General features: G+C 41.7%; 1 protein-coding gene across 1 annotated transcript in view; it reads right to left on the bottom strand.

Annotated features, from left to right (window-relative positions):
• Window positions 1–27,897, bottom strand: part of LOC124595799 (hemocyte protein-glutamine gamma-glutamyltransferase-like) — a 172,618-nt gene that overhangs the window by 9,946 nt on the left and 134,775 nt on the right. Inside the window, exons 11-13 of the mRNA XM_047134687.1 lie at window positions 17,853–17,950; window positions 3,606–3,772; window positions 832–955 (exon numbers count right to left, since the gene is read on the bottom strand). Of these exons, the coding sequence (XP_046990643.1) occupies window positions 832–955; window positions 3,606–3,772; window positions 17,853–17,950 (389 nt within the window). The remainder of the gene's footprint in view (window positions 1–831; window positions 956–3,605; window positions 3,773–17,852; window positions 17,951–27,897) is intronic.

Here is a 27,897-nt window from a genome sequence, read left to right as displayed (position 1 = left end):
TGTGTCCTTAGGATAATTTGGGTTAAGTAGTGTGTACGCTTAGGGACTGATGACCTTAGCAGTCAAGTCCCATAAGATTTCACACACATTTGAAATTTTTTTTTTGTATTTCATCTGCCGCCAGTCCCCTAAATTCTGACTGCCTCCACCCGAGTTCAACGACTCATGAGACACTGAGAAGCAGGATGATTCAGAATTAAACACCCCGTCGGCACTGAGATCACTAAGAGCAGGTCAGGAACCGCAAGGTGACAAGACTGCATCAAGTACTCGACCTTTCTCTGTCTGGTTAAATCGTCGTAGCATTAGTCAGAAGTGATTTGCGGGAATCGCACTATTAAAAAATGGGGAAAAGACATTTGAATGGGCGAAACCTTGAGACAAAGGAGCAATGCGGAAAAATCGTCATTGCTAGAGAGATTTTGCAGATAATTAAGGACTTACGACGTGGATATTTGCGAAAAAAAAGGCTAGTTGAAGACTATACTTCAGGGAATTCTAGGATTTTGAATCAGGATAAATGACTTGACATATCAGTTTTACGTCGTCTGTCAGTTGACGTGAACAGCACGGATTCTAAGGTACTGGTGCGAAACGTCGAGATATGGGCTAGGCTGACCAATACAGTGTCACAATCAACCGGAGAGATGCAATGTACGAAAGGTCATAGTGTCTGTTAGGTTATCAAACATCGAAATGCTTGATTCGATTAATGGAACGTGTAGGTAGGTTACTCCATGGCGCTAATCGTTTCTTCATGCCTGTGTTACCTGGCCAAGGACAAGAAATGAAACACTGCAGAGGCTCTAGTGGATTTTAGGGAATACTTACGCTGTCCGCCCTGTATGATGAACTCGCCGTTGGCGCGCTTCAACCTGTGTGCGGTGGCGCCGGTGTAGAGCACGGAGCACGCGGACAGGATGGCCGTGATGGTGCGCTGCTCTTCCGCCTTGTTCTGCAACACACAGCGTGGAAAACAACAATAGGCGAAACCTCTGCGGAGACACTACTGTCTCTGCTATGCTGATAAAAGCCTGCGCCGATGCGCGGATATGTCCACAAGTATCCGGAGTAAGAATTAATCTATAGCTAAAAGTTCAAGTACAGAGCCAATATTACGACCTTCGTTTATTTTCATTACTTGTTATAGACGAAGGTGACTGCATGAAGGGACTCCACACGTCGGTTGTAAGGGTAGCTAAAAATTGGCGGTCTACATGCACCTTTGGAATGTATGCGAGGACCAGGAGCTCTATAAGTCTATTTTCATCCCGATCTAGCGGCGACCACCTTGTCTGAAACTACTGACTGTGTGCTGGGCCGAGACCAGATCTGTCACACTGTCTGTGGAGCACCGCATGGACGACGTGTCTGACCGCTGCCTATTTGCCATACACGATTATGAAGTTGTTCGTATTATCGGTTAATGTACTGTACAGGATGCGGCGCTTAAATCCGGACAATTGAAACATTTGTAAAAGCAAATTTATTTAAACAAATTACAAACAAAAATGAAAATCCTTTTACAGATAAGTAGTGGTATCTTTGAAGAGTAGCATTACTCGATGTAAGCCCCTTCAGCCGCGATGACCGCCTCCAATCTTGTCCTGAAGTGATCGCATGCACTCTCTAAAACAGCGCTGTCCATGTTCGCGAATGCTGCTTCGATAGCAGTGCGTAGAGATGCGACATTAGGGTGCCTCTTTGACCATAACATGTCGACGACAGCCAGTGTTGGACTAAATGGCTCGTACGAGCCGGTGCATCGTCCTGCTGAAAGACATATTGCCTTCCCGAGGCCACAGTTACCATCCACGGTTTCACGACATTTGTCAGAACTTGCTGATAAGCTTCTTTTGTCACAGTTTGTCCATTTTCAAAGAAACGTCGCGGTATGATATCACCCTCAATGGACACAACACCTAGGACGTGAACCCCAGACTTCTCCGAAGCATTATACTTGGCTACAATATCGTAAACAGTTGATACCGGGTACTTGAAGGCTCGAACTATTTCAGTGGGCGAACGATAATCGTTGCTCTTCGGTTGTACTGCGCACTTGTTCGCAACATCTCGACCATTTTGAGGTTCTGGCTGTTTACTAACTGCCTATGGTTTTCAAGAACGCCAGTCGCGACCTCCGGCGGAACTACAATATGGCGGGAAATTCATATCGAAATTTGTCGGGATTTAAGCGCCACATCCTGTAGTGCTTGAATGATTAGCTACTTTGAGCGTTGGAGATAGAGCTAGAAGAGTGCTTCAGTAAGACTAAAACATGTACATATTTCATATAAGCAAGGTGACTGTGTAATGCAAGAAACCAAAATGAAATCGACAATTTGACGAAAGTTTGGGTACTGTATGGACGGCAAGGAGAAAATCAAAGATCTAATTGCTTGAATTACGTGTAAAATGTATATCTTCACAGCGTACGTAAAATGTGTTGTAACTAAAGTGTAAGACTGACCAAATGGTGTAATTTGTTTTTTAACACTAACCCAAGAGTCAAAAGTTTTCAAGTACTGGGTGATCAAAAAGTCAGTATAAATCTGAAAACTGAATAAATCACGGAATAATGTAGATAGAGAGGTACAAATTGACACGTATGCTTGGAATGACATGGGGTTTTATTACAACAACAACAAAAAATACAAACGTTCAAAAAATGTCGGACAGATGGCGCTTCATCTGATCACAATAGCAATAAATCGCATAACAAATTAAGACAAAGCAAAGATGATGTTCTTTACAGGAAATGCACAATATGTCCACCATCATTCCTCAACAAAAGCTGTAGTCAAGGTATAATGTTGTGAACAGCACTGTAAAGCATGTCCGGAGCTATGGTGAGGCATTGGCGTTGGATGTTGTGTTTCACCCCTAGAGATGTCGGTCGATTACGATACACTTGCAACTTCAGGTAACCCCAATGCTAATAATCGCACGGACCGAAGTGGGAGGCCAAGCATGACGAAAGTGGCGGCTGAGCACACGATCATCACCAAACGACGCGCGCAAGAGATCTTTCACGCGTCTAGCAATATGGGGTGTTTTTTTTTTTTGTTCTAATAAACCCCATGTCATTCCAAGCATGTGTGTCAATTTTTACCTCTCTATCTACATTATTCCGTGGTTTATTAAGTTTTCAAATTTATACTGACTTTTTGATCACCCGGTACCTCCAAATACTAAGCCGCCGCTGAAAAAAAGGTCTCGACAGTAACGACTTTTCTACCTTTTCATGAATTGGGGATGACGTTGTTGAAACGGTACAGTTTCTAATTGATGCTAGAGGCAAGTACAGAGCTATAATTACTACTTCATCTAAAAAGTTGAGACCAAAATGGAAATCTTGCGTCTTGCTCCTTCGTGCAATTTGAGAGCAGTGAGTAGAGGGTTGCGGTCTCGTAAACTGACATACGGCAAGGAGAGCGGTGTGCTGATCACATGTCCCTCTACATTTGCATCCAGTGACGCCTGTGGGCTGAGGATGAGACGGCGGCCGGTTGGTGCCGTTAGACCTTCATGGCGTATTCAGGCGGAGTTTAGTTTAAACCTAGTTTTTTAGAGTAGAAGGTCGTGTGCAGTGGGTAGAGACTTACGTGTATGTGGACAGTGACGCTGAAAGCGTGCCCCAGCTGGACGTTCTCGATCTCGACGAGGTCGAAGGCGACGTCGTGGTTCTCGGTGGACGGCAGCTCGTAGTGGCAGCGCGCCATAGGCAGGAAGCGCGCCGCGTTCAGCACGGCCAGGCGCTCCTCGTGCGAACCTGCGGCAAACGCGGGAGCAACCTCACATCAAATTCTCAGCCAGCTGCAGACTTTGAAATACCTGCTTACAGTTGACATGAATGTGGAACTGTAGCAGTTAGCGAACACTTAACGTTTGTGCAAACCGGAACCACCAAAAACAACGAAACTGAGCCGTGGTAAAATTGGCTCTTTTTTGAAGAGCGCGCCGCAGCACGTAGTGTGAAGCAGTCGCCCTCCGTTTCTGGCGGTGGCGCCGCTGTGGCAATCGCAGCTTTGGTGTCTCCCTCTGGTGGGAAAGGGGAAAGGTAGCCTGTTCACGTGCATTTAAGGGGCGCTATGAGCTCGCTAGGTGGCTAGTCTGCTCAGTTGGTCAGCTGGGTCAGTGTGGGGCAGTCAGTGTCTGTCTGTCGTCCGGACTGCTAGTATGTGTTAGGCCGCCAGTCTGCTCGAGTTTGTTCAGGCAATGGTCATTGGCGGTTGGATCGATCGGCTGATCGGTCGCGCACTGGGGCACAAGATGACTTGTCCGTCTTGAGCGTCGGCGCATGTGAGGTCGCCACGTCAGTCCAGTGACCCACGCCATACAGCGAGGGGTAGTGGCTTCGCGGCCGACACGAGAGCAACAGGAGTCAACCCACGACATCGGTCTGGCCGGCGCGAGCTGCGACGCCGTGAGACGGGAGATCGGCGCGCCTTCCTGCTTCCGTTGAAGCGGCTGGCAGCGGACGGCTCGGGAGAGCGTTTTGGGGGTGCTGCGCCAGGTCTTCGCTAGACATCGCAGTTACTAGAAGTTAAGTGATTCGTGATATCTTGTTTCCTTTACTTGTAAATTCTACTTGTTTTCTTGGCCAGTCTCTCGTCTCCAGCTTGCTCGTCTGTCTCCCGTCCGCACTTGTTAGGCAGTTAGTGTCTGCCTGTCTGTCTGTCGGTCTGCCGTACGTTAACAGCTGCCTCTGTCATGTTTGTCGGATTCGGTACTAACGAATTAATTGCTTAAGGTGTAAAGGCCGAATTCCTGAAATATGTTTTATCTTGCCTATCATCTTGAGAGGCGGTATATGTGTAATGTAGAGCATATTTGTACATTTTATGTAAGACTGCATTTCATGGGTTTTATTTAAATGGTCATTTTAGTATATAAAGTTGCCACCCTTCCACCGTAAGAGTTTTCTTTGAAAAACAAGTTGCACTTTCGGTGGCAAGTAATTTTTTAAATGTGAGTGTTTTGTACCATTTCCATCCCTCCTACGCGGTGCATAGTTTATGTGTTTGTGTGAGTTGTTAAAAATTTTAGTTTAAAGTAATCTGGTGTGTTGCAGATTTGCACCAGTGTAGTCTTTCAAAGGTTCTTGTGAGCGGTCGTGACTACGGCCGTCTTAAAATGGAGCGGCAAGCTTCTCAGCCTGAAAGCTCATACTGTCAACAAGAAAAAGTTATTTCTGCCTCTGAATAAATTGTAACTTGATATTTAGAGGGTGCTTTCTGATTATAATTTTTAAATCTGTTTTTTTCTTTTTTTTTTAAAAAAAAAAAAGAAAGGGTTTTTAGGAATAAAATTTCCATTTGTTGAAAGAAATTTGTTTTCATCAGTTACCCACTGGCAACTACTTCTACGCTCACATTGTGTGATTAAATGTGTTAACGTTCTTGATGAATCGGTAGTAAATAAAGTAAATTCTTTAAGAAAAGATTTTGAAAGAAAATGAACGGTTCAGAAAAGAATAAATCAAAACTTGTTGGATGTGCCGACACTAGACTGGAAGTAAATGGTGAAGATTACATGGGATACGGCGTACACGAAAGCATAGCACCGCTCTCGTTACTTTATAAGTAAACAGTGCTCTCAAACGAGATGAAAATGTAAAAACTAGTGTCAGTACACCTTGTGGCAGTATCGGAGCGCAAGCCAAACTCGTGGCAGTTAACCCAAAAAAGAGGTTTCTCTTACAATGAAATTGCAGCTCATACGGAGCATGCTGCTGAAATAGTGATCCTTGTGTGACGTGGACAGAAGAGGGTCGCGCGCAAGAAAGGGTGCGTCACGATGGTTGTGACATTGTCTTCAGTTTCGTGAAGGACCGACCATTTTCGTCTACAGTACTGGTTCAACGATGGATTACCAAGGCACGTGTGTACTTGCCTGCTTCGAATCCTCGGGCACTGGGATGGTGGCACGCAAACCAGTGCTTCTGTTTCCATTGTCCAAAAACTACATACTAAAACCATATTTGAAGTCTTTTACTGGTAAACTAAGAGACAATGTTTGATGTTTACGGGCCATTTCCACTTCAGTTTCTACAGTAGTGATTACCTCCAGTGGTAAATGTCAAAATTTAGCCATGCCTAAAATATTTTTAAACAGCTTTTATTATAACTATTTCTTTACGTTTATACGGTAACCGCCAGAACATCTATTGCTGAATAAAGACTATCTCTAGTCTTTCCCGCACATTACAATCTTCAGACGTAACGCACTCATGCTGCTCCTACAGCTTTCCTGATCTCATCTACCCACCTTCCACACTCTGTCATCCTCTCGACCTTGCCTCATTTCTTGGAATCCACCAACGAACATCTATGGTCCATCTATTCCTCATTTACATGTGCCGCCCACTTACGTTTCAGTTTCATTACTGTCACTCCAGTCAGTTCCCTGAGCAACCAAGTTTTTGAATGTTTTCCGCATTTGAAATCTACCTCTCACCGCCGTAGTAGGTACTGTAAAATTTCAGTTTAAGACACATTTGGAACTCTTTAGTTTACCGAAAACACCATACCATTTTTATTGTTTTGTTTATCTGCTTTCCTATGCATCCAGTTGTATTATTCAGCACCTAGTAATAAACTCGTTAGCACGTTTTTTCCTGATCTGGAAAATGAGCAACTAAATGCCTTGGTTGTAAGACTACTTTCTACTTCCCCGCGAATGCAACGCACAAAAACAGGCTTCACAACACACTGGCGAAAAGTTTCTGGTTAGTATACACTATTATCAGAAAATCCCTTAAGATTACTTATTCCATTCGCCCCACCTCAAGTGTGAAAGTAGATCTTTGTCTACATTAACAATGACAAATAAAAACAAGGAATCGAATTGTCTTAGAGCATCAGATACAATGTTCACCTGCCATCATCAAACTGTTTAACAAATAGACACAAATATTCAGTACCAATCATCTCACAGATTCTTTATTTCTTGGCTTAATGAAAGAAATGCAAAAACACGTGAGGTTAGTTTGTTTGAATGTTGGCTGAATATTATTTATCGTCCGTCATTTTTAGAAAAGATAAACTTTTGCATTTCTAAACTTTCATAAACTGCTGCTACAACGGGAGCGAGTTCTGTCGAATAACCGCTGTAGAACATCACAGATCTCTCATCCGATCCCGCAGCCTTTCCACTGTTGAACGATTTTAATTGATTTTCGATTCCACGATACCGTTTGCAGCTCTGTAGTCCTAATATTTTATCTCTTATCGTTTACATAATCTGTGATGTATAAAGTGTGTACATGGAAAATAAGGCAGTCGTAAGAAACATGCATAAAATTATAGCTGTAGTTCATAGTCAAAGCTCGTATCTACATACAGATTAGACGGCGTGGTGGGGCGGCGAGTGTGTGAAAGGAGTTTCAACAACATGAAGACTATAAGAAAGAAGATAAATGTGCTTTAGAACAGACTAAGACCATAAACCAAGCAAAATATAATTCGTAATTCCAATAACAGGTTTAACAGGACCCATCACACATGAATGTGAGTTTCTGAAGTTTCGAACTCGGTTCACAATCAATGCAAGTAATTCTGACAACATATATTTTCGCTGTTACTATTTTCTTACAACGAAACGTAGATCAAATTCTATCTCAAGATCAAGCATATCTTCTGTATCACTTCACTGTACTATACTTCCGGAAAAAATTAGTAATCTGGAAAGACGACGTAGTTTTTGATCCGGTGACGGGATATGCCACCTAGGGAATAGTAGAAGTACTAATAATTTTCAACGTCGTGCGCCAACAGATAGCGTAGTGGCACGAGAAGTGACCCGTGCGACTCGTCAGCTAACAACTCCTACAGAATGAGTTGAACAGGTCGGGCAGGCGTGGCATAACGTATCCCAGGACAGTTTCCGTCATCTGTGCAATCGATTAGATACCACAGTCAGCACCTACACTGCCGCCCGTGGAGTCTACGTTATGTATACATGGGTGTTTCAGCGTGGATCGATACCGGCCATGTCAGAATCGCTTGTGCTACTGACCTGCAAATTTAATTATTTCACGTACCCCGTATCTACTGTTGCCTCCCTGGAGGCACCACCTTATCGTAGCACTGTCCGTGTGGATGGGAGAGTTTGCGTGTTCCTGTGATGCTGAGAGCTATACCGGTGGTAGCGTAGCTACTGGCAGGTTCAACCTAGCCGGTCAGGTCTCAGCAGAGGAGCCAGACGAAGTGTGCCTCACAACGACCTACCGTCCTTTCCTCCCTTTCCCTTCCAGTCCCTTCCCTTTCCTTCTTCCCTTCTGTCAGTCTCTTCATCGGTGTAGGAGACGAGTAATATCGATAGGTAAACACTCACGGCTTCTGTACCGACGAAGCAAGGCACCTGTGATGTGCCTTAAGGGCGTATGTCAGGATACTTCCAGTGGCATATGGCCATTCAGTGCATCCCCTGCCTCTTGCCAGTCGTATCGGCCCTACGATCCACTGCCAACCAGAGGCAGAGGACGAGAGAGTGGATCTGCATCTGCGCAACTGCTTGTCCACTTTAAATACCTTCACGCGCAGATGACTCCGCCAAAGTTTCAATGGACTATGAGCTTTGAAAGTCCTGCGGCGATGGAGTACTGATGGTGAGGCAAGGGTTTGGTGTACCTGAACCTTAGTTGGTGCTCTGCACGTTAGGTGGTCAGACGGTGATGGTCGTTCTGGAACTCGTGAGAGACAGGAGGACTGGTTCGGCAGCTCGTCAGACGACAAAGCAGCCCTATTTAGGATCGCTCTGCTTTCCCTAATCCAAGGAGGGGCCTAGAAAAGGTGGCCTAAACATAGCCCGTCTCAACCCAGCACAAGTGGCAAACTGCGGTCACTTGTTCACTAACATATGCGGTCAAAAAAATAATAAAATAAACAGTTACCTTAAATATCTAATGATTGGAGTCTGGAACGTCCGTGCTTTACAGGATAACGACCATAATCAGTGCCCAGAGAGAAAGACAGGACTTATCGCAAGGGAATTGGCTAGATATAACATCGACATTACCGCCATAAGTGAAACACATCTTAGTGACTCTGGACAGTTATGTGAACCGCTCGGAGGTCATACCTACTACTGGAGTGGAAAATCATCCACTGAAAGGGCGGAAAGTGGGGTAGGCTTTACCATACGCAATAAATTGGCATGTTCACTAACAGAACTCCCAAAAGGTATCAGTGACAGAATAATAACACTCAGACTTCACCTGGCATCCAAGAAATATCTTCACTTGATCAATGTATACGCACCTACATTGCCATCTCCGGATGAAGAGAAGAACAAGTTCTACCAAGACCTCCGACATGTCCTTAGAGATATTCCCTCTGCAGATAAACTTCTGTTACTTGGTGATTTTAATGCTCGTGTTGGGAATGATTTCAGTGCTTGGAATGGAGTCCTCGGTCGCCATGGGATTGGAAAATGCAACTCGAATGGTTTGGATCTTCTAACTCTATGTGCCGAGTTTGAACTCTGTCTGACAAACACATATTTTCGTCTGCCTGAAAAATATAAAACGACATGGATGCATCCGCAATCTAAACACTGGCACCTTCTGGATTATGTGATAGTACAGAAAAAAGATATTGGTGACGTACTGGTCACACGTGCAATGAGAGGCGCTCAGGGATGGACAGACCATCGACTCGTGAGGTCCAAATTAAAGATAACTTTGAAGGCACCACGCCGAGCTTCAAACAAAATACCAACAAAATTGTCCTGCAAAATCTTGGCCAATGATCAGACTATGAGAGCAAAACTGGATGAAAAATTTGGTGTCGATGGCCTTTTGATATCTGAATCTGCCCCTGTAGATGAACAGTGGAGTGCATACGCTAGCAGACTTCGTGGCTGTGCTTCAGAAGTCTTGGGAAAGCCTCAGAAGAAGCACCAGGACTGGTTTGACGACTCAGATCCAGAGATCAGAAAGCTAATTAATGATTTCAGAACCTCTCTTCGCACCCCTGATGATAACAAGCGTAGAGCAGCGCATTACAATCTGAAAGTGAAGGTACGTGCTCTCAAAGACAGCTGGTGGGCAAATAAAGCAAATGAAATACAGTTATATGCCGACACACACCAAACGGGCAGATTCTTTGAGTCCCTGAAAACTATCTTTGGTCCAAGAGTTGGGAAGATAGCACCAGTCTATAACAAAGATAAAAGTTGTCGGCTGACGCAACAGAGTGACACCCTGTCTCGGTGGGCGGAACATTTTAATGACGTTCTTAATCCTGACCATCACACAACCGATATTCCATACATAGAAGCACTTGAAGACCTGCCAGTTGAGGAACAACTTGCGGATGCCCCTTCCTATGATGAATTCATTTCAGCACTGGCTAAGCTGAAAAATGACAAAACAGCAGGATTAGATAACTTGCCATCAGAGCTATATAAATATGGGGGGCCAAACATCAAGAAACCATTGTTTGCTCTGATCTTAAGGATTTGGGAGTATGAAATGATTCCACAAGACTGGAAAAATGCTTGTATTTCCAAGATCTATAAAGGCAAGGGTGACATATCAGACTGCAGCTCCCACAGGGGCATTTCTCTTCTCTCAGCAGCGGGAAAAGTCCTTGCCCACATAATTAACACCCGGTTAACACACTTTGCAGAAAAACTGCTACCAGAGACCCAGTGTGGCTTTCGCCCAAACAGAGGCACAGTGGATGCCATATTTGTTGTCAAACAAATGCAAGAGAAAAGCTTAGAGCAACATCGGCCTTTGTTCATGTGCTTTGTAGGCCTGGAAAAAGCTTTTGATCGTGTCCCACGGGAAGCTCTCTGGATCATACTAAAGAAAACTGGGTGCCCTGACAAAATTGTCAGTTTGATTCGGCAGTTTCATGAAAACATGATGGCAAAAATCCGCCATGAGGACAAGCTCTCAGAACAGTTTCCCGTGACATGTGGTGTAAAACAAGGCTGTGTTCTGGCTCCCACACTCTACTCACTTTACTTCGCAGTTGTTATGAGAGACGCGACCAAAGCCTGTAGTAATCAAATTAGTCTCGACACAAGGACAGACAAAAGTGTCTTCAACATCTCTCGCCTCAGAACAAAAAGTCGCGTAACCAAACTATCCATCTTAGAGATTCTCTACGCGGATGATGTATGCATGATGGCTAATTCTTGCGAAACTCTTCAGACTTACATAAATCTGCTAAATGCCTCCAGCAGAAGATTTGGCTTAGCCATTAGCATCACTAAGACCCAAGTTCTCAAACAGCCACTTAGAGGTCTTAATGCAGATGACTCCAGTATTGAGATAAATAACAAACCCTTGCAAAATGTGTCAAATTTCAAATACCTGGGAAGCCAAATTAGAAGTGACAACAGCCTGACAACGGAAATCGCAGCGCGTATAGCCAGCGTAGCCTCAGCCTTCGGTAAGCTTAATGACCGAGTATGGAAATCACATGATCTCAAACTACAAACAAAAATTGCAGTCTACAAAGCAGTAGTATTATCCACCTTACTCTATGCCTCGGAAACCTGGTGCTGTTACAAAGCTGACATTAAGAAGCTAGATAAATTTCATCTTCGATGTCTGAGATCAATTCTGCGCATCAAATGGGAAGACCGTGTCCCAAACACGGAGATTTTGCGCCGCGTGAAACTGGCTGGTATTGAAGCTTTAATAATGAAACATCAACTGAGATGGAGTGGTCACATAGTACGCATGGATGACAGTAGGCTACCTAAAGCGGTGTTCTACTCGCAGCTCTCGTGCGGGAAGAGGAGGAAAGGTGGTCAACACCTGCGATATAAAGACACCATTAAACGCCACCTTGCAGCCTGTAGCATTCCAAGCAACCGTTGGGAGGAGCTAGCATTGCGCCGATCGGAGTGGCGATCAACTGTACATAAGAGCATCGAACAATTCGAGCAAAAGCGTCTAATGAACCTGGATGCTAAAAGAGAGCTCCGTAAATAGCTCAAGCCTTTCTACACGTATACTTACAACTCTGCTGGTCAACTTCACCGTGCTTCATGCAACAGGATATTCGAAGCGAAATTCGGATTCGCGAGCCACATCCGAGCCAACCACAACAAGGACAGAGAAGACTGACGGAGTCGCTGTTGCCGGACACGGCGAGGAGGACATCATCATCATCATCTACTGTTGCAACAGTAAATCTTGGGTAAATTGGAAACCTTCTAAAAGAGAGTACCAATATTTTGCTGGCAGTGTATAAGCTACAATACCAAATCACACGTTACTGAAATTAGGAATGAACAACAGTGATAACCTACAACAGACTGTGGGGCGGCGGGTGGAATTATTTGTTGCATAAAATGTTCCTACTATTTATTTAATGCTGTTGTTTGCCGTTCTCAACACTGGCTCTCTAACTACAATATTGGCAACCAGAAAGTGATTAGCAAAACGTGAAGCCTGTAATTAGAATTCCTAGTGCCCACTTCATGTGAGAAATACATTTGTAGTTACAGCTTATAGCTCTGAGGAATTAGGAGATTGTCTGGGATTCATAATCAAAAACGATTCTCTCTAAAATGTTCACTATATTCTGAAAGTCACAGACCAAAAAGAATCCACACAATCCAACTACCAGAGCAGTTCAGAGTCTAATGCGCTGATGCAACTATAACTGTTCAAATTAAATGTTTAAGTGAATTCTCGCCATAATTTGATGATAATATTCATCAAACGCCACGCTAAATAATGGTAGAACGTCTGTCCCGCGGCGGCACGTGAAAATACGACATACGCAAACTGAAGATAGATCATTAAAGTCATCCCAGAATTAACACTTCACTCGAAAACGATTTCATGGTTACGCGTATCCCGAGTAACTTATTACGGCATCCGAGGCTGTTTATAGCAATGGAACCGACGCGACTCGACTCCTGGCACAGGTGGTGCGCTAATCAGCGTCTGGAGAGAACTGGGGCCTTTTTCTTTCTCGCGCAGCGTTCTTATATATAAAGCCGCGGTGTGGACGGCTAAGGGAACGCCTGATCAAATCCGCTCTCCCGACTAGCCACTGGGCTAGTAATGCACCACTTTAAGTTACGAATAAATCATTGCTTCCTTTGCTGATGGCCGATGAAGCTCTCAATTTAAATGTGCAATCAGCACACAGGTAAGTAATCATAATAAAAGTCTGACGTGGCTAAGTCAAATATTTTGGGCGAGAGAATTTATTTAATTACACTACATGCAGTAGATGAGCTCTGAACTTGCTCTTTGCAGATATGCTATCGCTGTAGTTTTATAGTTATTCAGTTGAAACTTCTCACATCTTCATGATTATAGCGGATCTCCCTTCTACTTAAATTTAAACATCCTAGCTTTATTTATTCGCCTACTTATCTATCTTGCGTCCTTAATTTTTAAGACAAAAAGCAGAAAATCATGAATTTCAACTAAAATTTTAATTTGTGAGATCCAGAATACTGTTTCTACTAAATTATTACGAAAAAGGAATCTAAATATAAATTTTTAAGTTTCTAGCTCTTTTCTGTTGCGCCAATGATTTTTACAGAAAAACATCCAAATTTCGAAAATGGTTAAAGTTATTGAACTGATATTCAACACATATTAATTTAGTATTATTCCTGACATGATAGAAACGTTTCAGGTTATTTACTGGATTTTTACAGTATTGCGCAACATTTATGACATCAGAGCTAGTTACAGCGGACTAGGCTGGCACACAATGGAAAGACTGATGTGAATTTTATACGGTGTGAGTAGGCTGCTTCCCTACAAGACCAAACCACCATTTATTCGAAAAGAGAGTAATCGAAAGTACAGAAATTGAATACGTAAATCACAAGGGGTATAGCAGATAAACAGCAGGAAAATATGGTGGATGCAATAAAATCCGTTTGAAGACTGACAACTACAAAAATATCATATAGGTGTATTTCTTGAATTTTGAGTTCAAATAGTAGTAATATTGAGGTCGGTGTGTGTGCAATCGAGATTGCGGTATAGTGTGCTAATGTAAAATTATTTTGGTAGCTTGTAGTTATCTACTGTAGCAACAAGTGGATCCTACATCGAAAGGAAACATACCACAGTGTTTATCTTCGTCATTACCGAGTGGTGCACTATGGATCTTTGCCCACATTTATGTGATTGTAAGTTGGCTGTAAATTAGGATTTTGGGTGATATACTTCGTTACAATATTGTGAAATGCCTCGAAGAAAACTGTCTATTGACACGAGACTATCACTGGTTCAGAAACTATCGTCCTTATAAAACTCAACTGGCTCTTAGTCAGACGGAGTATTGAGTGCTATCAACAGGGGATCGCAAGTTGATTCTATATTTCTATATTTCCATAAGACTTCTTGACGCGGAAAGATGTAGGTGTTTACTTTACCCACGTGCTATTCGAGAGCGGAAAAGTCGATAAAGAGAAAGTGGTTCGATGAAACCTCTGACAAACACTAAAAGTGATCTGCAGAGTAACCATGTACATGTAGATGCAGACGCAACCTGTACCCAGCATCCTGGAGCCGAACGCGACACCCGGATCGCATTACGGACTCAACGCAACACAAGGAGCGTCTTTGAGTACCGTTACCAGTCTCTGAACAAGGACACTAGAGCAAAAACGTCCTGTCACAGAGGCGTTACTTCTGCTACAGTCGCAGCAAGATGAATATTAACCTACAAAGCAACGCAAAAAAAAACTAAGAAAATACACTTTACTTAGTGCTCTTCCTGGAACGCAGTACCAGTTTTCCCGTTTGTAGTCGCTAAATCACGACTACTTAAACGCAGTCAAGAGGTAGCTGTTAAGAACCCTGCACGCGTATACTGAAGAAATGTTCAGCTCTGGAGTTCTGATGGCAACCCACTTAAAGTGGAGCCTCCTAGTTCAGGGTCACGAGACTCTGTGCCATTGCCTTCGAATAACTTAAAACCTCTCCGCAGTGCCTTATAACGAAACGACATTTAAAAGTGTTGATGATGATATCTCCCTCAGACAGAGGAGGTAAGCCCGACGACATCCCGACTTGCTCTCGAAGAGTAGCCAGGTAGCGCTTTTGCTATTCGTTCCTCCCCTTCCTCCAGGCGTATACTCATCTCCGTCATCACGCACGTAATATTACATACACTCAGCAAATATTGTAAGCATTAAATAGCAAAAATCGCCAGTCGGCATTTTTGTTATCTTTCCAAGACATTTGACTGCGTAGATTATGTTACTCTCTCAACAAAACTTAAATTTTAATGGACTCGGTGGCTTTGCTCACGACTGGTTTGAATCACATTTAAAAACAAACAGAATGCAAAAAGTTGTGCTGAGTAATTCAAAGGAGAGAAAATTTTATTGAATAATGAATCACGATGGTATTCTGCAAGATTCAACTCTGGGTCCACTGATTTTCCTTATTTATGTGAATAACCTTCTGCTTACTATTCATCAAGAAGAACTGGTACTTTTTGCAGACGGTACTCGTGTTGCAATAAATCCCTTTAGAGAGAAAATCAGCGGAAGAAATTATTAACTACGTTTTTCAAAGAATTATTAAGTGGTTCGCTGGAAATGGATTCTCCCTAAAGTTTGAGGAAATACGCTGTCTTCAGATCTGTATAACGTATAGTTATACCAACAGCTGTTGTAACACTTGAATAGGAGTCAATAAACAGAGGAGAATGCTCCAAATTCTTGGCTGCACGTATTCCTGAAAACGTGAACTGTGAAAAGCATGTAACTGAGATTCTCAGACAGTTAAGTCCACCTACTTTCGCTCTTTGTGTAACTGCTAGTCTTGAATCAGCTTCCTGACATATTTTTCATATTTTCACTTAGTAATGTCTTGCGGACTAATATTCTGGGACAGTTCACTGCTCAGAAACAAAAGCGATCAGTAAGAATAATATGTGGTGTCCACCCGTGACCGGAATAGTAGGTATCTCTTAAAGGAGCTAGGCATTTTAACTGTACCACCACAATACATATATTCGCTAATAAAACATTCATAAATAACCCATCACAGTTTGAGAAGGATAGTAATGTCAATACCTACAACAGTAGTGGAGGGAAAAGTCCTTTATTATCAATTATTAAAGCTCAGAAAACAGGTCAATATGTAACAACGAAAATTTTTGATCATTTACCAAATAATATAAAATATCTAACCTAGTAAAGCAAACTTCTGATTTGACCTAAAATTATTTCTTTTGGACAACTCCTTCTTTTCCGTAAACGAATAATTACCTAATAACTAGTATACTGTAAAAAAACTACTTTTAAGTGTAACTGCATATTAGGACTAAAATATAATATGATCATTAATATTAACACTAACCATGTATACATATCCTGTAAGCCGAATAGTTCCACACCATTTCGATAAAAAATGTCGTTCAAATGATCTATGGAACATGTAACTAACTATCGTGCAAGAATAACCGCAGACAGATAAAAGATACAGTTACGTACCTCCTGTCGTGACAAATATGTTAGAAGGAAGGGACTGGAAATTCATAATCACTAATACCTTGCTCGAGAGACAGAGGGAGTTTTCTCTCCTGATAATTAAGTACAGAACTATTAATACGTCTTTTTTATTATTACTGTCAATGAAATGCGATCTTCTTTTTCTTTTTTCTGGCATATTCATAACAAACACACTTCCTTTTCTTACAGGACTTTCCGAGACGTCTTGTAAGAACCAACAAGATATTTTCCATTACAGTCACACTGTAAAATTAATTATAAGGATTAAAAGCAGTTACTAAAAAACAGATGCATATCATCAGAAGAATTTCTTGAGTTATGAATTTTTTCACTTTGTCTGGCCTTGCACACAACGTTCACAGCTCTCGTATATTAGGAAACTGAGCAATTACAAATGAGAAATCTTTTCATGTAACTACTTTATACCTTTTTTTCTTTCTTAATAGCAGTTCGCAGCAGCGACAAGTATATTGATTAATTTTCTAATGTCTCTATATCGCAGGACAATAAAACTGGCTTGTATTGCTTTGGGTAAACTAAATACTGTTTTAAAAGTGAAGATAATTACATGACTAAAATGGAAAGGTTACAGTCTTTTTTTTCACCAGTTTTCACTCATGGCAATGAAAAGTTTATTTTCAACGCAGAACGAATCAACATGAGAGTTGTTCAGTGCATAATGGAGAGACGCACGTTGGAAACTACTGGGATAGTGGTACACGGGAATTAAAGCCAGGTGAATGGACTGTAGATACACCAAAGACGTTCTTTTTTATTCAGAGAGATAAGAAAACTCCAAGACAGCGACCTGATGGAAGGTAGACGGATGACGTTAGAAAATCTTCAAGAGCAACATGGAAAGCTACAGCTGAAATCCGTAATGCATGGATAATTTTAGAGAAGCTGTGGTTCCAAGCTTGTTCCTAAAGGTATAAAAAAATACTTACAAAAAAGCAAACCTTGATTGGAATTTTAATATTTGTGGTTTAGTTGCCTAAATCATTAAAATATGAAATCTTATTTCATGAAGAATTCTGACGTGATAAAGAAAATGGAAGTAATTTTCAAAATCAGCATCATAAATTGATTCTAGAAAACCTATATTTGAGAAATTATCTGGTAAAAATTTTCAGACTGCAGCTTTGTTCAGTGTATCAAAATACAGTTATCCACCTCAGATTCTAAAATAAAGTTCGAAATCCTAATTAAAATTGTAGGAATTCTCGAACCACACTTTCGACATTCACTCATGAAAATGCTGTCAAATCAGTGATACGATACACGATCACAAGTCGTCAAACAAACCAGTTCAAATTAACTGAGAGGCAATATATAATTGCTAGAGTATGGTACGGAAATAGTAGCTGTGAGTGCGAGCTGCTTACCTTCAGGGTCCTTGTATTGACTAGTGATGTCCTCCAGATCCGTGTCGCCCTCGTCATCGTCTTTCTCTGCACTTTTCGTCACAATACGCTGTCCAACACTGCAAAACAGATATCACCAGTAAAAGTCTGCTAATATAACAAAAACTGTAGAACAGATGTTACTTTAAGTTGAAGAAACCCACAAGGAGCAATAGAGTAAATTAGCCAGTTTTCGGAGACATGTTCGTCTGATTTTGTATACGTCACACAGAAACCACTGAGTGAATTTGTATGAATGTCTCCTTACTGTATTCATGCGGTAACGTACAGGGTTTGTTCGTCGTGTCAGCTCAGGAATCATGCTTATTTAAATTTGATACAGTCCAAGTTGAAGATTTACTTACAAGAAACGACAGGTGCAGACTAACAGCTGCTGCACATACAGTTCCGTCGACGATGAGTTCTTCTAAGGTGTCACTAATGCCACTGTATGTATTATAAATGCGGAAATGCAGTTATTAATTAAAATTAATTATATATAGTTATTCCATTTTGACATTAAATGCGATTTCTATCATTTGTTCGTGCAAAAAATTTTGATAAATACCATCATGCTTCTAAAATAACAGAACATTTTTTAGACTTTTTTCAACTGAAAGTTTAGTTCTTAAAGTAACTGACTTATACTGCGGAATGATATAATAACATTTTATATTAGCGATAATTGTGACAATAAATTCTGGTCGTACGTAATTCATATGGTTACTGAAATACAGGGTACCTGTAACATTGCTGACTTGGTATCTCGTTTTAAGTAAGCTGTCATTGAAACTTTTCTATCTTTCTTTGTTTTCAAAAATGATTTCTACGAACATGTTTCTCGTGGAACTGCGTCCCAAGAATAGAAGGAAAACCGTAGAGTTCAGGACCGATCCAAACGTACTAGCCGAACAACTAACACTGACAGGCAGCATACAGAGGCCTGTCAAAAACATGGAAACACCGCGAGAAATGCTTGCTAGAACATAAATGCAGATGCCAGCCCAGCCTGCATGTGGCGCTGTTGTACTTTGAGCAAAAATGGCACATGTGTTATGTTCTTAATACACTATGTGGTTAAAAGTATCCGGACACCCCAGAAAACATACATTTTTCATATTAGGTGCATTGTGCTATCACCTACTGCCAGGTACTCCATATCAGCGACCTCAGCAGTCAAGAGATATAGCGAGAGAGCAGAATGGGGCGCTCCGCAGAATTCACGGACTTCGAACGTGGTCAGGTGATTGAGTGTCACCTGTGTCACACGTCTGCACGCGAGATTTCCGCACTCCTAAACATCCCTAGGTCGACTGCTCCCGATGTGATACTGAAATGCAAACGTGAAGGGACAACACAAAAGCGTACAGACCGATCTCGTACGCTGACTGACAGAGACCGCCGACAGTTGAAGAGGGTCGTAATGTATAATAGGCAGACATCTGTCCAGACCACCACATAGGAATTCAAAACTGCATCAGGATCCACTGCAAGTACTATGACAGTTAGGCGGGAGGTGAGCAAACTTGGATTTCATGGTCGAGCGGCTGCTCATAAGCTACTCATCACGCAGGTAAATGTCAAACGACGCCTCGCTTGGTGTAGGGAGCGTAATCATTGGACGATTGAGCAGTGGAAAAACGTTGTGTGGAGTGACGAATCACGGTACACAATGTGTCAATCCGATGGCAGGGTAGGGGTATGGCGAAGGTCCGGTTAACGTCATCTGCCAGCGTGTGTGTTGCCAATAGTAAAATTCGGAGGCGGTGGTGTTATGCTGTGGCCGTGTTTTTCACGGAGGAGGCTTACACCCCTTGTTGTTTTGCGTACAATGCCAAGTATACATTGATGTTTTAAGCATCTTCTTGCTTCAAACTGTTGAAGAGCAATTCGGGGATGGCGACTGCATCTGTCAACACAATCGACACCTGTTCATAGTGAACGCCCTGTAATGGACTGGCACGCACAGAGTCCTGACCTCAATCCTATAAAACATCTTTGGGATGGAACGCCGACTTCGTGCCAGGCCTCACCGACCGACATCGATACCTCTCCTCCGTGAAGAATGGGCTACCATTCCCCAAGAAACCTTCCAGCACCTGATTGAACGTATGCCTGCGAGAGTGGATGGTGTCATCAAAGCTAAGGGTGAGCCAACACCATATTGAATTCCAGTATTACCGATGGAGGGCGAACGAACTTGTAAGTCATTTTCAGCTAGGTGTACGGATACTTTTGATCACATAGTGTAAGTTGCAAGTGTCATTCGTGGTCAGAACAAAGTTCTTGTAGTTATGAGTGTATTACGTCACAGCAAAGTGAATTGTAAGTGGTCAAGTTTTTGGTGCTTGTATGGTTGGTGCTTCCGTAACCAAGGTATGGGAAGTGTCTGGTGTTTCAAGAGGTTCTGTATCGAATATTTAACGGCATACATAGGATAAGCGGAAAAATATGATCCATAAGACAACGCGGGCCGGCCGGAGTGGCCGTGCGATTCTAGGCGCTACAGTCTGGAACCGAGCGACCGCTACGGTCGCAATTTCGAATCCTGCCTCGGGCATGGATGTTTGTGATGTCCTTAGGTTAGTTAGGTTTAATTAGTTCTAAGTTATAGGCGACTGATGACCTCAAAAGTTAAGTCGCATAGTGCTCAGAGCCATTTGAACCATTTGACACAACGCGGACGAAAATGTGTGAAGCGTGATCGTGACAAACGGTCATTGAAGAGGATTGCGACGGGAAGTAAGAGGACGATAGCTGCAAAAGTTACTACAGAACTGAATGTCGCACGCGCGCGTCCTGCCAGCACCAAAAGACACGAAGGGAGCACCAGAAGCAGGGCAAGCTGGAATTCCAACCCACTCATCAATGACACAAATGTCTGTAATAGGAAAATATGGTGCCCAAGCTTTAAAAACTGTAGTACGGAGCAATGGAAGAACGTTATTTGGTCAGATCAGTCTTATTTCAAAATTTTTTCAACTTCTAGCCGAGTTTACGCCCCAAGACCGGGACATGGCAGTGGTTCGGTTATGATTTGGCCAGCCATATTCTGCTGTTTCATGGGCCGCATGGTTAATCTGCACGGTCGCGTTACAGGCGTACGTTATGTGACCATTTTGGCTGATTGAGTCCATCCCACGACAAAATGTTTGTTTCCCAATGGTAATGCTATGTACAAGGATTACAGGGCCCCTATTCACAAAGCTCACATCGTCCGGGACTGGTTTTGTGAGCACGAGTTTGAATTATCGCATCTTCGCTAGCTACTACGATTTACTGCTTTGGAGAAAATGGCGCGTGATCGCCATCCACTTATCGTTAACTGAACTTACCACTATTTTGCAGGAAGAATGGTAGAATATTCCCTTAAAATCTATACAAGACCCGTATTTATCCATTGCGAGACGAATGGAATTCGTTTTCAATGCCATCGGTTTTCCTACACCGTAACAGGTATGGTAACGGGTTTTTGGTATTTCTATATTTTTTCTATCCTCTGTAAGTATTTGTGTATCAATAATCGACTGCAAAAAGGCAGAGTGCAGTGCAGTGATAATCATTCACAAACATCGCATACTTTCGTATGAAAAGTTGTGGAAGACTAGCCAGGTTTCAGCATACCTAGCAACACCCTGTCCTGTACGCAAGGAAACGTTAATGTTCGTTTAGGAGAAAAAAATAAAGATAAATCAAGTATCCGTATAAATTTTAACATCATTTTGAATCTGAAAAGGGGAGAATGGTCGCCCTCCTGTAAGTCCTTTTGCCATACCGTGATATTTCGTGTCCTACAGGTCAGCTACGTCAGAGACGTGGGTGTGGAAACAGTAGATAAAACAGGATTGTCCCCCGATATTAGCGGTACCAGACCGCCAAATATGAACATAGAGTATGACCACTAAACTATTTAAGGGGTCACAACAGACTTTATTCCTCCGTCCACTGTGTTGCACTAGTCGACAACGTCTGCTACAGGTTGGACTGGTCGAACCCATATCATTATGTCGGCCTCCACTTTCGGAAATAATAGACGCTTCAAACTGTAACAGGGCAATGGACACCTCTGAAAGCTGTCTCACGATTATAGCCATGTACGTGTTACACACTAACCGGTGTAGTAGTACTAGTAGTAGTAGTAGTAGTAGTTCTAGTCATACGTAGATCATTTTTACAAGCCTATTGGTTGTGGCGTGGTATTATAATTTAAGACCAGGAAAAATAACGCAGTTCACATATGCCGGTATTTAAATAATTACAGGTCTAGTTTGACAAGGATGAAATATGTGATCAGCAGTGATCTTAAAGGAGGAGCCATCCTGGCTTTTACGTGAAGAAATTTAGGAAAACCGCGGGAGACTTACATCAGGCTGGGCGGATGAAGATTGGAGCGCTCATCCTCCTCTGTGTAAAACAGTGCTATTTTGTTAGGTCTACCCCTAGTGTACAGTACTGTTTAACAAAGAAGTTACGTAATAATGTAAAAGACTAGTGCCATATACGTCATACATTTCTCATTGCCAGTCATTACACACGCCAAGCACAATATATACACATTATTTCTTAACGTAACACTACACGTACTATCAATTGACGTCAGTGCCATATCGACGGAGCTTGGTATCCATTTTGTTTACTACAATTTCCCATTTACTAGCCTGAAAAGTTAAGTCAGCATCTGTCATAAATAAGTGCGATATTGAGCTCAGATGGTGGATAAGGCTATTATACGTGACATAGTAACATTTCCCAGAAAAAAAGAAAAAGGAACTTAGTGTGAAAGTGTAATGTAAAATGATACAGTTTTATTATCATTATTATTATTATTTATTTGTTTTACATATTTTACCAAACTCCGTGTAGTCTCATCAATGGGCTCTGAGCACTACGGGACTTAACTTCTGAGGTCATCAGTCCCCAGTCTCATCACAATGTTAAAATGCTTTTGTTCTTCTCCCTCAGTTTCCTATTTAATGATAGCCAAGAGTGCTTTTCTTTCAAGCTCTGCTTATATATCTTTTGTCATTAAATGACTTGTTTGAAGCAACCAGCATTTTCCCATAAATCTTATTGTACCTTTCTCTATGGAACTGAGGTACTCAAGGGTTTTTGAGGACTTCCTCATACCTGCTGTTGTCCTTTGTTTTTGTGACACACTGATACCGATGTTGGTACCTCGGAGATGCCTTTCCAAAGTTCAATTCAAAGTATGTTGAGGATTTAGAGAATTTAGCATTTTCATTGATTTCTCCATACTTTCATCACGATTTTGGTTTACTAGTATTCTTGAAGGTACTTGTATTTCGATTTCTGACAAATGTCTGCAGTTTGCGAATTTTTTACATACCTGATTGAACTGTTATTATTTGCAGGCGTGGTCTGAACGTCGAAGCTCTTTTACAGCTACATCACACTATTCGCTGTCCATATTTGTGGCCACTTAATCGATTGCTGATACAATCATTGTTATAACCCTTGTTGTACTATTTACCAACAGGGACGAGCCAAAACTCTGATGGATATTTATGAAGGTGTTATTAATTTCATTTATTATATTTGTGTCTATGTTTGTACTCCACACAAAACTATATCGAACTTTATAATTGAGACTTTATGTAGAACTTACATTAATTTATGGAAAAAAGCATCCACACTACGTCTGGGTGATTGATACACACACAAAATGATTAATTTCTGGGTTATATCAAGCCCTGTTAACTCAATACCTGATATTTCAAAGAGTTCGTCTTTACTTTCTTCACTTACTGCAAAAAAATAAGGGAATGTCTTGACTTAAACTTCATTACTTTTCTGATATAAATGCATGATCCTCCAACATTTGAAGTATTCTTATAGTAATAGTCTGTTCATTGATACAACACCAACACTAGACGCTGTGTTTCTATACCTCTACACCAGCATTCAGTGGCACAAACTACCGTCTGTTCAAAGACTGGAGCCCAATAGGATTTTTTTTTTTACTGATAGCATGTTTTGATGAAGGACTGGTAAGTCCTTGAAACGTAAGTCCTTGAAATGTACATATTAGTTATTCCAATTGTAGCAACTGTTTCGGTGTGTTAGAATATTTCTCGTGAGTTCATTTTGCAGAACTTTTTTTAACTGCTAGAGATAATCTTTACGCAGGTGAACCCGCTGTCTGGATTTATCCTAAAAAGACCTCCCACCCATGACACTTTCATGAATCATCTGTACCAGACTTCCGTTCCGACTCCTGTTTAAGAGTAAATCATGCCTAGTGGAACCGCATTTATAGACAGTCCCGACTGGCGCCAGAGCAACATACGCAAAGTCGGCTGCTGCCAGTGGCATTTACAACTTCACATCAGTCTGCCTCACAGCACCACTAAGGCGTGACCGATCATAACGCCAGAACAGCTCGATGATGTGTACATTCATCCAGGAAGCATCTTGTCCAGGTCACCACCTATATCACATGCCCCACCCCCGTCCAAACAATTTCTCATCCCACCATCCTACATGGTACTCTTTTCAAAAATCTTTACATGTTAATCTCCTCCTCCATTAAAGCTTTTGGCTTAGCTAGAGGATATGCGACACACGATATATATTATCAATATCTTTTCCAGAGAGTGAATACTGATGACGCCCCACTTGTCTGTAGGAATCAGCGTAAGAAGGCGAGTCAAATATCATACCCTTTCGTGTGAATAACATGTCAATCAGTAAGTAGCTTTTGTGCAGGCGACCAGGAGAACTGGAACACTAATTTTCCAAAAGTATCATCATAATCCTAGCATTACAAAATGCAATAACTAATAAAAAAAACGGAGTTTTTAATAGATTGTGCTCGACACATGTAATATCGCACAGCATCACTGTGCGACAACTTAATACACTTACAGAGTTCTTTGTTTTTCTTTCCTCACTATTTTTTGCAACACATTACCGTGATGTGTTGCTATGATCTGCTATTAGTTGTGTGGCCTGTATCATGATTGTTTTCTAAACGCTACGCCATGTTGCTGCAAGTACTCAGCTCCACTCTCCATTTCTTGAAAATCTGACCCTTTGGTATTCCCAACACACCTTTTATCATGTTTTATTTACCTGATCTTGTCTTTTCCACAGTTTTCCCTTCCAAAATATTTGTTAAAAATTTATTGTGTATAAACATCAAAAACTTTCGTTTTTTTTTGGTTGTTGTCAGATTCCTCGGTTTATTGATCTCTTTCAAAACATCTTGATTTGATTTGATTTCTGTCTAGCTCGCCCTCATTTGCCTTCTGTAAGCCCACATTTTTATCCCATTTTCTGCCTCGTAGTGACTATATACTCGTATATCTGCCTGTTTTCAACAATGTCTAACTTTCACAGTTATACAGAAGCACCCTCTAGCTGAACTTCTTGACGAATTGTTGATGTTTTTAGATTAAAAGATTTGTGCAACACTGTCTAATTTAATTAAAAGTACGTTTTGATGTTGCAATTTTTTCTGATTTCCAAACAGTACCCGTTGTCTTCTGAAAATAACTAACTGTATGTACGTCTTATATTTCAATTCTTTCTATTTTAATGTCAGGTGGCTTCTCATTTTGAATTTGCTTCATAACATAATTCTTGTTTTTAAATACTACTTCTAAATTTTTTATAACTGTCGCAAATTTAGAAAGTGTGACTGTGAGCTTTGAATATATATATTAAAATATATATAGTTAGACAGTGAATGGGATTATCGCTTACTTTAACTCCTAATTTCCGATGTTTTTCCCTGAAAATTGTGCTCTGTATCCACTAGCATCTGCGTAGTCATGAAAACCAAATGTTGGTAAAATAAAATTAAGTCGAATTGTGAAGGTTTGGCGTGCCATTCGACACGAGAGCTCGGCTCTTAACACCTGAATGGTAACTGCTACAGCTGGCAGCATTTAGAGCCCGGGGTACAGTAAGCAACTGTTACAGGACATAGCTCATCCATATGAAGCAACAAAAGTGTAAGCCTTCTTGGAAGAACGATTGCATATTCGGCTGATACGTTGTCCGTTGAACATGTTTTGTGTACAGTTGGATCGTCACGATCGTACACCAACCACCGTTTATGCTTTGTAGCATCACATAAAAACCACACACGGAGAAACTGTTGTATAGGAACGTATCTATTCCTTTCGGTTCCGTGTTGAGACGTTCGAAACATGAGACTGCAAACCAAGGGGGCATCATACAGCACTGAATTATCTTCATCGGATATGATGTTTACTTCTGCAATTCTAATCATTTGTTTGGCATAAACTTGATTTTGTCCTTTTCATCCACCTTGATATCCTCGTTTCCGCAATGGTTAGTATAGTTTTGTAGCACTAGACGTAGTACATGAATAAGTCGCGGCTGTAGGTAGCCACATGTAAAAGCCAAGAGATTCCAGTTTCACAGCGCATGCTCAGTCGACTCTAGATCTGTTGTACAGTTACGTTTTACTGCTACTCCAGTGGCAGACAGCTAACTGAAATTGCAGTAAGAGATTATACATATGACAGAGAAATATTCAGCAACGTGACAGCTCCTTGCTCAGGGCATAGTGGTGTCACCCACAACACATCAAAATGCCGAACAGGTGAGCGATGGAGTGATCATGCGTATCGCGTAGTACAAAGGAATGTCACTCACCCCACCGCCTCTTATGACACTTGACAGTGACAGCGCATTGAATTGTGAGGGCGTTGTGTGCAAATACGACTGCCAAATAGCTTTGAGACCGAGGCTGATATACTGCGTCTAGCAACCGGTAAATTCTGCCTATAGATCTCAGAAGACGTACGTCATGATTCGCCCTTTGCCTTTACCTGTAACCGGCGCAGTCTACAAATTTTGTCTTACGATCTTGTGGAGTTGCAATGTAAATTCAGAGAATAATTCTGTGAATAATTTATGAATAATTTATTGCTCAATTCTGTAATCAGTCAATTATCTGACATGCATCCGTACAAGATAGTAACGAAAGAACACATTGTATTTCTGCAAACGGGAGTAATTTCTCTAATCGCTTGAGGCAAATCTTGTCGACAAAGAGGTCATTAGAGATGCGGGAAGAATTGGGAAGGAAATCAGTCTTGCCAATTCAAATGAACCGTCCCACCATTCGCCTTAAGCGAAAAGAGAAATCACGGAAAACCTGAAACTGTATGACAGGAAGGGGGATTGAACGCTGTTCCCCAGAATAGGTGTCCACTGCCCTACCTCTGTGACACCACAGACCGCCTCCCGTAAAAGGGCAAGGCCGATTTTCTTCTCCAATCTGAGCTTGGCTTCCGCCTTTAATGATCTTGTCGTCGACGTTCCTTTCTTTTTATCTGAACTAAACCACCTAAAATAAGTATTTAATTTATTTTGGTACTGTTGTAATCTAATTTGTAAAGATATCTGTACGTGTACGAGGGCTATCCACAAAGTACATTACGTTTTGGAATTAAAAATAAATAAAGTATTGGAATTTTTTTTATTATATACAGATGAAAGCCACACTTAAATACTACTTTTCTACATAGTTGCCATTTAAATTAAGGCACTTATCGTAGCGATGGACGAGCTTGGAAATTCCTTCGTCGTAAAATTCAGCCGCCTGCGCCTTCAACCACGTGGTTAATCAGTAACCCGGTAGAAATACGATTTTTGTGGATTTCCTGGAAAGAAGCACTACAATAAACTCTCAAAGGTATTGCCAAACTCTGCACAACCTCAGAAGAGCAATACAAAACAAGCGCAGGGGAAAGTTGGGCTCAAAGATCTTGCTGATTCACGACAACGCCCGGGCCCACACGGCACATGCCACTCGTGAAGTACTCGAATCTTTTAAGTGGGAGTTGTTTCCTCATCCGTCGTACAGTCCCGACCTGGCACCGAGCGACTTCCACTTATTCCCAGCAATGAAGAAGTGGTTGGCTATGCAGTGTTTTGATGACGACGCACAGCTTCAAGAAGAGGTAACCACGTGGTTGAAGGCGCAGGCGGCCGAATTTTACGACAAAGGAATTTCCAAGCTCATCCATCG

The sequence above is a fragment of the Schistocerca americana genome, chromosome 2 (genome assembly GCF_021461395.2).
Source record: "Schistocerca americana isolate TAMUIC-IGC-003095 chromosome 2, iqSchAmer2.1, whole genome shotgun sequence".
In the NCBI taxonomy this organism is placed as follows: Eukaryota; Metazoa; Arthropoda; class Insecta; order Orthoptera; family Acrididae; genus Schistocerca; species Schistocerca americana.
The sequence above is the reverse complement of the archived record's forward strand: the minus strand, read 5'-3'. Positions and strand labels throughout refer to the sequence as shown.